The sequence below is a fragment of the Malaclemys terrapin genome, chromosome 10, assembly GCF_027887155.1.
Source record: "Malaclemys terrapin pileata isolate rMalTer1 chromosome 10, rMalTer1.hap1, whole genome shotgun sequence".
NCBI classification, from domain to species: domain Eukaryota; kingdom Metazoa; phylum Chordata; order Testudines; family Emydidae; genus Malaclemys; species Malaclemys terrapin.
This window is the reverse complement of record NC_071514.1, coordinates 81166213-81177352: the sequence shown is the minus strand read 5'-3', so window position 1 is coordinate 81177352 and position 11140 is coordinate 81166213. Positions and strand designations below refer to the sequence as shown.

Sequence of the window (11140 nt, the reverse complement as noted above, 5' to 3'; positions counted from 1 at the left end):
TCACATTAAAAGGCTGCAGGTTTATTTTCCACCCATCGTGTGCAAAATAGGCATGGTTCTTAATTCATGAGAACAGTCAGAAAACATATTTCTAGTATCTGAACTAGAGCTGGTACCAAAGTAAATCTCTCAGCAGCACTATAAAACCAACTCATTCTTAACAGGAAGACAAACATAAAATCACTTCAGCTCTTGCTAACAGAAGCCTTCGGATTAAAGCATTGTCCCCATCCTGCCCCTTTCTGGGGGTAAGCAGTCTTATTGATTACCGAGAAGGGGCAGGATATCTAGATAGAAGCAACACATGCATAAAACACTTGAATCTGAAAAGCTGGAGTGGGGACTGTCAACATGATTCATTTTAAAGCAGAGGGGGACGTGGGTACGACAGCAGTAGGTCCAGCACTGTTCTACCTTGCAGCCATGCGACAGTCTTTTGTGTGTCCACAGCTGTAGGACCCATCTCTCTCCCTCAGTCACCACCACCCTTAATCCCGCCGTGGAGCCCCCGCTGAAGTGCATAAGGAGGGAGAGTTAAAACATAAAAAAAGACTCCCAATCGGGTACTGAACCCCTAGTATTAGAGCTCACATTAACAGAACGAGCAACACCGGTTAGATTCAGCTTGTCCTGTTGGGAGCTAAATTAGTAACACTGAAAGTGCGTCAGGAAAAAGCAGATGGGATTTGATTGGCTATGGCAATATCCTGTGGTGCATAATCAGTTTCAACTGATCCTCTCCTCAGCCCTGTCCCTTCATGCTGCCAAAATCCTGGGTTTGCAAATTCATACCAGGTTCCAACACCACCCTCTTATAAGTTTAGAGTCTGACACTTGAAGAGTGGATTTTGTGCTTGTGTAAGGGGCTGGATTGAGAGCCCTGAAGACAAGTCCAGTTTATACACAGCCCAGGTACAGTACAAGCAGCGGCAGTGTAAGGTTCCCCACACTCACCAGTGAGGGTCTGGTCTGGAGGGACTACCTCCAGGAACAAGGGGAAGTTCAGTTTCCAGGCCCATTCAATCCTGGGCTGCCTCATGCTATCGTTCCAACCGTGACGGCAGTTTGGTAGGGACAGGACGGAGACCAAACTCACTTCAACCAGGCCTCACCACTCAATAGATGATACCCGACTTCTCGTGACTACAGCCATGGGCTGGATTGGAAGTGGCGAGACCTGGTGGTGATGGGCTCCAGATCCCATTTCCCATCCCTTTACTCAGGCACCTTGTGTCGAAAAAGTGACTACTTTGTTCACTAAGTGCAAGGATTTCACCTGGTAGCAACTAGGAAGTGAGAAGCTTTGCAATCCACTCAGTTTAGAGAAGTGGATGCAGAGACGCGCAAAAAACCTACAATCAGGAACTCCCAGGCTAGCAATTCATTTATCCGCCTGTTGCAGGAACAAGAGGTCTGGCTGAGACACAGCACTGTAGAGTGCATACCCCATCTCATCTATCTCCTCCTCCAGCAGCTCGCAGAACAAGTTAATCTGACTGTTGAAATAGCAGGGGAGGAAGCCTGTCTCCAGGTAGCCAACCAACGCTTCAAGCACATGCTGGAACCTCGCAGCCAGGGCTTCCTCTGCCCAGTCTGATTCAGTTTCACTCAGGTGGAGGAGGACATGAGTCAGGTGGCTGCCAGTCAGTTTGCTCAAGAAGGGATGATATTTACAGACGCCTTTTAGGATTTTGAGGCAGCATTGCCTGGCTCCAGAGTCTGCAGCATCCAGATCTTTAAGCTTGGAGACCTCGGACCTATAAAAGCTTTGTCGCCAGAGGTTTTCCACTAGTCCTTTTGGAGGCTTGGCAAGAAGAACCTTATCCCCAGCTTCTGTCACTGGGCAGAGGGTTATGTTCAGCTGGGTCTCGTAATGCGTAACCTCCAACTTCAGCTCCTCAGAAGCCATCATGGGTCGGATGAGGCACTCCAACATGCTGCCTATGGCAGGCCAGTTGACAGAGGCCACCAGCATTTTATGGAGCGCCTCATTGATCACGTTGGAGGAGAGGTACCTGCCCACTATGAACCTGTCCCAAGGGCTGCTCCCGCGAGGGAAGTACTCCAGGTCAGTCCGCCTGATCATCCAGAACTGGGGGTCTTTTACAATGGTGTCCTCCCCTGGGATGAGGTTCCAGAGCGTGGTTTCAAATACCAAGGGCAGCATGAAGCAGACATGGTCGGCAGCAACAACCTGGAGGTCATCGCAGAGGGAACCACTGAGGAACATGCTGCCGAAAGGCAGTTCTGGGCACTTGTTTTGCAGGAAGCTCTGCAGTTCAATGCAGATGTCCTTTGCCAGCTGCTTACCAAGGACCACGTCTGATTCCGGGATGGTGACGTGGTTTCTGTAGTAAGAGAGGAGTTTCTCCTGGAATGTGAGACAAAGCAGAGTCCTGGATTCTACTTGGGGAGTCTCCAGGGAGGTGGGATGGCCATGAGTCTCGGCAGCTGGGAAGGAAATAGAGATACATTAGAGTCAGTGCTTCCAGAGGGGGCATTGCAAGTACAAAAAATAACCATCATCATCATCAGAGCTGGAGACCAAATCTGTACTCAGAACAGCAGCAGCACGAGCAGTGGCTGTGCCAGCTTCCCCCATGCAAGCCGCATCGGACCCTGACCTGGAAGGATCCTCAAGACTTCAGCTTGATATCCAGGGTCATCCAATCCTTGGCCTCTCAGCGGAGATGGCCAGCAAAGCATCAGTGAATGTTTTCACTCGAAGATCACAACTAAGCCCTACAATCGTGCTGGGACAGGGATTACCCTCACAGGTCAGACTGAAAAGCCACAGTAGGAAAGACTTCGTGACTTGCCCTGGGTCATCAATTCAGTGCCAAAGCTGGAAATGAGACCCAGGTCTCCTGACCCAATCCAGTCCTTTAGAGACTCAGGGTACGCCTGCCTGCCATAAGAGACGCGCAGCTGGCTTGGCTCGCTGGGCTCAGGCTACGTGCAGCGTAGACGCTTGGGGGACGGGGACGGACGGTCTCTGAGCCCGAACCTCTACTCTGCAATTTGCTAGCCCTGTGAGCCTGGGTCAGCCTGCCTGTTGGTCTTTTATCACAGCACAGACGTCTCCTCACCGTCACAATGAGGGTGCTCTACCCTGGTGGCTTTGATTGAGGCACACCCCATTATAAACTGGACTAAAACCACCACACAAGCTCTTGGGGGCAGTCACTGACTGTTCTGTGTTTGTACAGCACCCAGACAAGGGGCTGTGATGGGGCTCCTCCAGGCTACACTGCTATGAGTAATCGATGGAAGCCAATGCCGACGCGGAAGCAGTGACTTGCAATCACTGCCAGTCGGGCTGGCTTTGAACAGGCACCTAGATGAGAAGAGCTCCGCGTTCCAGGACCTTGATACAGCAGAGTATCTTAATCTCTACCCTGACTACCTGGCTGATGTTCCAAGCAGTCTAGACCAGCCTCCCACAATCCAGCCAGCTTTCCCATTTCTGGATTAAAATACGCCCTACCTGGTCTAGATGGCAAGGAGACTCAGGAGTGAGTGTAACCATCTCTGCCCGCTAAAGTGATGTGGAACCAGCTGTGAACTGTCTCATCAGCTACCCACTAGCCAGCCAGCCGTGTGGAACAGAGTGGGCCAAATTAACACTGGTGTAACACCCTGATGCCAAGCAAGGAGCCCACAGAGACAAGCTATGGCTAGTTGGAAAGGGCAGGCAAGGACTGGTCCCACAACAGGAGACAGAATGAGTTCCCCAGGAGCCAGAAGATGGAGGACTTCTCATATGGTCGTGTAGCATAGCGTTACATAGGGAACAATGAAAACAAGAGGTTGCCCGATGGCAGCAACACGCAGCCAACACCTGGGACAGGCGTTTTAACCCTGTCTAGAACTTGGACACTAGGAGGAAGACGACGCAGCATAGATCCTGACCTTGGGCGGGAAGGGTCGCAGATGGGGACAGCAGAGACTCGCTGAGGTCTGCCCGGCTTTGCTTCTTTGGAGGCTTCGGCACTGCCTTGATCAAGCTCAGATCTTGCCAGCTCTCCTCGATGGACTTCTGCTCTGCCTTAGTGTCGTCCTCGTCAGGCGAGCTGGTGGCTCGGTCTATCAGCTGTGGGAGCAAATGGAAGAACAAAGGTTCACAACTGCATCACTGCTCTTACCAGCTATGATCTCCGACTGACTCACCCCAGCTCTGCTGCCAAAGCATCCACCCACCCACCCAGAAGTGGATTGCTCTGTCACCGTTGTATTTAGTTTTCATGTAAGTTTTTACTGCTCATGAAAGACTCTCAGCTGCCAGCACTACAAAGAATACAGCCGACAAGCAGCACTGCAGTCCCGGCACACTGCCCCACGTCGGATGTGGAGGGAGCACGTCTAGACGTGCAGAGGGTAACATGAGGACAGGTACCATAGATTAATGGGTTCTGCAGACTGATGGGCTTGTTTCAGAGCTGCATCCACAGATCAGCTTTTCTTCCCCCTTGTGACTGTTACAAGGGATTTGCCGGGTCTTAGTCTAACTATAAGAAATTAGAATTTCCACGCCAGACGAACAGAGACTCTAGACAAATCACAGAGCGTTTCTGTCAAGGGTGAACATGGAGATACAGCACCGTCTTTCCTCTCCCTTTGATTCCTTGCTCCTTATCCTCAATCAGGAGGGATTAAAAAAAGGGATTAAAAAAAAAAAGATTTTCCTTATTTTAAATGAAAACGAGGATGATTTTTTAAAAAATAAATCGATTTAAAATTGGCAACCTATGTTAAGGCCTAAACTTCTTGTAAGCATTTAAATTAAATACCATTAATAATATTAAGCAGTACACATTTGCTGCCAAGTTTTAAAAAACGTCAGTTCACTGCACTGATGGAAGTCTCTGGCCTAGAACCTAGAGCCAGAGTTTAATGAAGTGCTTAAGTGCTTTTGACAGCAGTAGCCTCTTCTACAGACTCAGAGAAAATATTTTCTTTATTTCAGTTTATTCAACTAGTTCAGTTCAATGATTAGTTCATTCAAAGATAAAACACCAATTGGAGCTGAAAAACCAGGAGAGCTTCAATCTATGGGCGAAAACTAGCTGTGAGAGGACCTAAAATCTTGAAGGATGCAGTGGCCAGAAATAATCAGTTCAAGTCACTAACTATAGTTAATACTTCTTTTGTTTAATACATCAGTTCATTTTAAACGCAAAATATGTAGCCAGCACATTTAAGGTAGTTTTAGTTAATAAAAAATTTAAATGCTGGTTTTGTGCATTTTAATTGAATTTGAATGTCCAAATGGGATTTGAATTTGATCCAAATAACAAGATGAATGCATCAGTCACCACTTTCTAACATAAAAAAATGTAAGTTATACCATATAATTGCATAAATAAATGTTTAGACACAATGTATCCTCCTGGTTAGCAAAAAAAGAATCACCAACTATACCTAAACTGTAACAGCTATATTTAATTTCAAATCAACGTAAGAACATCCAGTTACCAGTCAATGAAAACCAACCTTTCTTTAGGGAAATAACTAGATAGTACAAATGCAAAACAATTAGAATCAGTCATTTAAATCTCCTTGATTGAAAACAATTCACCTTGTTCTAAATGAGAAAATCTTGCACTCTGTTTTTTTTGGTTGAGGAAACCAAAAGGTTCTTTTCCTTTTAACAGAAAGCCAAATCACCTTCATAGGCAGAGTTCAGGGATATTTCAGTGTCCCAGGCTGGGAAGAATGATGGAGACAAGTCGTTATCTCTCCCTTTCCCCCTATAGTAATGCTCCTCCCTCAAAAAATACACTCAACAAGTTTTGTGATCTTTGATCACATGGGTATCACATGCAGGGCTTCTACTGGCCCAGATCACAGACTCTACTTAGAGGAGGCCAAGGACTGTTTGGAAAGAGACGCGTATGGAAAGTCTGCTGCACTGGTATGGCTAGGGTGGTTTTGGGAAGGATGCATTGCTAGGTCTTATTCCTGTGCAATCTGGAAGTAGCGCTCTTTTGTTAATAAGGGACAGTTACTTCAGTTCCTGAAGTCCCAATGCACAAGTCACAGCTTGACGGTGAAAAGGACATTAGTCACGAGTCATGTTCCAGAGGGAACCCAGGCTTACCCGTTTCACCACCAGAGTTGCGATGGCCAGCACAGCAGCACCCCCCAACCCAAGCACCAGCCTGGCATTGGCCAACAGGAAGTCAACAGCACCGCCCAGCCCGTTGTCATCCTGCCTCTTCCCCCTTTTATGAACCAGGTCAGCCATGTTCAACCTGCAGAAGAGAAAGAAATACGCAAGGTGAGGAGCCCGGGCTGGGGTCCAAAGTGGCTTTGTGGAACCATTTGAGGATACTGAAAATCAGGGAAATTTTTCACACTACTAATTTGTGGAACAGCCTCCCCAGGGAAGGGATGAATTAGGGTTGGAAGAGACCTCGGGACGTCATCTAGTCCAACCCCCTGCTCAAATCAGGACCAACCCCAACTAAATCATCCCAGCCAGGGCTGTGTCAAACCGGGCCTTAAAAACCTCTACGGATGGAGATTCCACCACCTCCCTAGGGAACCTATTCCAGTGCTTCACCACCCTCCTAGTGAAAGTTTTTCCTAATATCCAACCTAAATCTCCCCCACTGCAACTTGAGACCATTACTCCTTGTTCTGTCATCTGCCACCACTGAGAACAGCCGAGCTCCATCCTCTTTGGAACTCCCCGCATCCTTTCAGGTAGTTGAAGGCAGCTATTAAATCCCCCACTCACTCTTCTCTTCTGCAGACTAAATAAGCCCAGTTCCCTCAGCCTCTCATAAGTCGTGTGCCCCAGCCCCCTAATCATTTTCATTGCCTTCTGCTGGACTCTCCAATTTGTCCACATCCTTTCTGTAGCGGGGGAGAGGGAGCAAAACTGGACACAATACTCCAGATGTGGCCTCACCAGTGCCAAATAGAGGGGAATAATCACTTCCCTTGATCTGCTGGCAATGCTCCTACTAATACAACCCAATATGCCGTTAGCCTTCTTGGCAACAAGGGCACACTGTTCACTCCTAGCCAGCTTCTCGTCCACTGTGCAGCCAAATCTAGACTAGACAAAGCAAGGAACAGACCCAATAGATCTCTTTGGTCTTTGATAGCTTCTTCATACTCGCCTTCCTGGGTCTACATAATCGCACCTCCATCTCCCCTCTAAGTTCCTCTTGCCCCCTGTCCTCGTCAACACCTTCTTACCACTGTCAGCTCCATGCCCTCCCCCCGCCAAACCTGGAATTGCCTCCAAGTTGCTAGAACAGCCCCAATAACCAGCACTTGGTGATCAGAGGAGAAGTTCTCCATTTAACACGTTTCTGCTACAGTGAGAACATTGAGTCCTCCATAGGTTACTGAACCCAGTCCTGGAAACGTGACAGGGACGGGAGAGAGATCATTAAACAAAGATGGATGCTAACGGATGCCCTCCCCTGTTTCGCTTACACTGAGAAAGGGAATTATTTGGTGCAACAGGATTTTCAGACTCTTGTAATGGAAAATTAACTGAGACCGAGACGGGCTCAAATTCAGTTTCTAGACCAGATCTTTGTTCTGAGACGGTAATTAGAGCAGGGGGCTAGGACAGGAGTCCAGCCCACTAGTGACTCATTGCAGTACCACGATCCCAGGACCTCTGTAACTCGGTTTACCCAGAGGTATGTTGTCAAGGGCTTTTAGCGCTCCAGCCGAAGGGAAGCAGGCAATTACAGAGTATCATTATAAAGCAGTGGCCAAAGCCTAGACAGGACTCCCTTAAAGATACAGTGCAGGGAGATTGTCTAAGATTGCTCAAGCCGCTCAAAGTCCATTCAAGATAAAGGCACCTCACGCTGCCCTTTACATGGAGATTCTGCTTCCTTCAGCCAGTGAACAAAACAAGGGCGTGAGCTCCTCTGGCAGCACCAGCCATCAAGCAGTTGCCTTGTCCTATTTCCACCAGGCCCTATAGCCATGCCCTTCGTTTCACGTTGCAATCCTCCCCTTGCCAAGCTGCAGGACCACAGGGGCATTCTTCTCACCCCACAGAGGAGACCACCGCACACATCTCTTCACAGGCCAAACACGACTTCTTTCCTACTGCTGCTTTGAAGCAGAAACGGGCCGCGACCGAATGATTAGATCCTGCAACACTGGGAGTGTACAAATCTGCCTAGGCCTCCCCTCCCCTCGAGTCTGAAACCCACACAGCATCTGTGTCCATTCCTCACAGGGCAGGCACAGCTCATGAATAATGATCCCAATATGGCTCAGTTTCACTATGGGAACAGGAGATGCAAATCAACAGTTTATCAGGGGCTAGGATCTCAGGCTATTAAGAGCTCAAAATCTAGTTCCTGTTTCAGAACACAGGCACCACAGGGCAGCCTGCCCATCGCTTGGCGTTCTGGTGCCAAGCCACTCACTTTAGTACGCACCACCCACACGAGCAGGCAGTCACTGAATGCCAAGCGGGGCTGTGCTGGGAGCTGGTCTGTAAGTTCAAGCTCTCAGGTTTTTCCAATGAGTAATGGAATGGTTTTAAAGGGGCCCAACAGGGCAAACTCTAGATCAAGGAATCAACAAGGCTATGGACATGTAGCAGGCTCACCGAGGTAACGGTTAAAGAGTAGAACTGAGTCTATTAGTCCCTCGGACATACGGCATTTATGGAAGCGGGCAGCACGTCCCTGAATATGCTGGAGATTGTTTTCTACAGACAAGAAACAACAACGTTGTCCTATGCCTAAGGCCCAGAATGTCTCCCTCTCTGTTTGGAGATGATCGATCACAAGCTACACATGTCTGCACTGAAGCGTTAACATGCAATTAACTCGCACTCTCCATGCAAAACAAATGTAATATTAAACCCCAGCACCACTCCAGCAGGCAAGTACCTCCCCCCCCCGCTCTCCCAATCTGTCTACAGATTAAACAGGCACAGCTGTGGCTCAAATGGACACAACCACCTTCCTGCTCTAACCACTAGACTACACTTCCGCTGGGAACAGCACAACCCACAGCAAACCCTGGTGGGTGGCTCCCCACAGCGGGACTGACAAGCGCAGAAGGTTTAAGACACCAGAGCAGGGGTCTCCAGGCGGGGCACGCCACCTCTGCTAGCTCGCAGCCCCAGAGACACTTGAGCATGGCCGCTGTCACTCTGCTTGGCTGCCATTTTCAGCCAGACCAGCTCCCCATTCACACCCTGGGGTGCAGAGACCTACACAGGGGAGGGGTGAAAGGGTCACACCGCATTCCCTGGCCCCACTACACAGCAGGAGGCAGAGTCACCCCCACAACACCCACCCTGTAAGGCCCGATTCGGGTTGGCCCCACAGCTGTGGGCTCCTGTCCCCGCAGGGTGGGGGGAGAGCGGGCAGCGTGGCTAGAAGCCAAAGTTGCCCCAGTCGGAGAGCGCTGGCTCAGCGGCAAAGCCAGGCTGGAAATGCTCACCCAGGGGGATCGGCCCGGCCTGAGAGCCAACGGGGCTCAACACCAGGTCCCAGGCGGGCCCGGATGCATGCTACAAAAACACAGCCCGGGCGGACGGGAAGCAGGAAAGCGCCCCCCTCTCCCCTGCGGTAACCGGACGCACCCGGACCCCTACATCGGCCCGACCTACGCAGCTGCAGAGTGGGGACTGTGCTCCCGCCCCCACGTACCCCCCCTTGCTGTGTAAACCAACGGGTAGCGCGCACACAGCGGTCTAGATCACGCCCCCCCCCCCCCGCGTCTCCTCCCCAGGTCCAGATCACGGGGCCCCCGCTCTAGATCCACACACCCCACAGGCCTCCTTGAGCCCGGCCCGGGGGCTGGAACACGACCGCGCTCACCTTGCGCAGCGAGCCCCGCTAGGTCAGGGCATGTCGAGGCGGATCCCGGCAGGGCCCGGGCCCCGGGGGCTGGAACACGCCTCGGCCGGTTCTTCTGCAGCCGCCCCGCAGCGAACGTTGGCGACCGTGAGATTCTGTCGGGCCGCGGCAGCCAATGGGAGCGCCCGCCCGTTGTCTCAGCGTTCCGAAATGGAACGACCGGTTGGGTTGCCAATCGCACCCCGCCCCTGCTGCCGGCTCGTCACACGTGGGCGGAACCTTGGCAGCTCTTCGCCTTAAAGACACAGCGGGGCCAGGGCAGGGGTTGGGGACATGGGGCCGGGGGGGCTCAGTTCTAGCACAAGCAGATGGTCATAGTCCTACATACCGAGCTGACAGAGATTCTGGGGGGAAATGCTGAGAACCCGCCCCGAGAGAGCCCCCCCCACACACACACTAGCATCCCTCATTCCTAAATTAGGGTTGCCACCTATTCAGGTTTTCCCAGGATCGTCCCTTTTTTGAGGTGGCTGTCCAGGGAGTGGGAGATCTGTAAGGGCGTTCAGTACACACTGCTCAGAGGTGGCAACCGTAGCTTGCCCCAGTCATAGCCCAGGGGGAGCCCACTGTGCTGGGCGTGGTACAAACAGAACCAAAAGAGGGTCTCTGCCCCACAGGATCTGCAGATGAGACAAGATGCAGCAAGTGAATACAGACAGAAGGGGTGGAGGGAGCACAATGAGACAATTAGCATTGTTTTATGAATTAATATTTGTTAGTTATGGTTAATAACCTGCCTCCTTTTGCCCACAAAGACAGCCAGTGTGTGGTGCAGACAATGAAATACATTGAAATCAATTAAAACAACGGGGAGTCCGGTGGCACCTTAAAGACGAACAGATTTATTTGGTCATAAGCTTTCATGGGTAAAAAAACCACTTCATGAGCAGAGCCTAAGGCAGACCTTAAAGGCTGAGGCCCTACCTGCTCCATGTTGCTGTTGAAGAGAGGCCTAGAGTGGACTAGGATTCTGCAGACTTAGGTTCTAGTCCCAGCTGGGTGACTTTGGGACAGCATCTTGCCTCAGTTACCCCTTCTGTGAAATGGGGCTAATGCTGCTGACCTTGTTTGTAAAGCACTTTGAGATCTGCTTGGTATTATTTTCCTAGCAGTAGATGTTCGTCCCAGCGTCCTTCACAAATACATCCCCTCTCGTTCACCGATTGCTGCCCTTCACCCCAGAAATGGCTGCATTTCAGTAGTTTGGGGGGCGGTGGGGATCTTTCCCGAGAACGGGAGCTATAATAAAAATGAACAAAGCACCTCTAATGACTGCAAAC

At 50.4% G+C, this 11140-nt stretch overlaps 1 protein-coding gene across 3 annotated transcripts; it reads right to left on the bottom strand.

Annotated features, from left to right (window-relative positions):
- Positions 1 to 10014, bottom strand: MIEF2 (mitochondrial elongation factor 2). 3 transcript variants are annotated; one of them, XM_054042066.1, is made up of 4 exons: positions 9822 to 10014; positions 6101 to 6254; positions 3913 to 4093; positions 1 to 2451 (listed from the first exon to the last, which is right to left on the bottom strand). In XM_054042066.1, the coding sequence occupies exons 2-4, from the start codon at positions 6245 to 6247 to the stop codon at positions 1382 to 1384; spliced, it is 1398 nt and encodes a 465-aa protein (XP_053898041.1). In that variant the 5' UTR covers positions 6248 to 6254; positions 9822 to 10014; the 3' UTR covers positions 1 to 1381. The 3 variants fall into 3 exon arrangements, with proteins under 3 accessions (XP_053898041.1, XP_053898042.1, XP_053898040.1); XM_054042067.1 differs by lacking the exon at positions 9822 to 10014 and adding an exon at positions 9442 to 9588; XM_054042065.1 differs by lacking the exon at positions 9822 to 10014 and adding an exon at positions 8028 to 8195.
- Between the last annotated feature and the right edge of the window lie 1126 nt (positions 10015 to 11140).

Excerpts from the sequence above, each read along its gene's own strand:
- MIEF2 (XM_054042065.1), bottom strand. The coding sequence starts at position 8,053 with ATGTGTGCGGTGGTCTCCTCTGTGGG. Across the intron at positions 6,255-8,027 it reads GCGGTGGTCTCCTCTGTGGG|GTTGAACATGGCTGACCTGG; the intron begins GTGAGAAGAATG and ends TCTCTTCTGCAG. Across the intron at positions 4,094-6,100 it reads CAACTCTGGTGGTGAAACGG|CTGATAGACCGAGCCACCAG; the intron begins GTAAGCCTGGGT and ends TTGCTCCCACAG.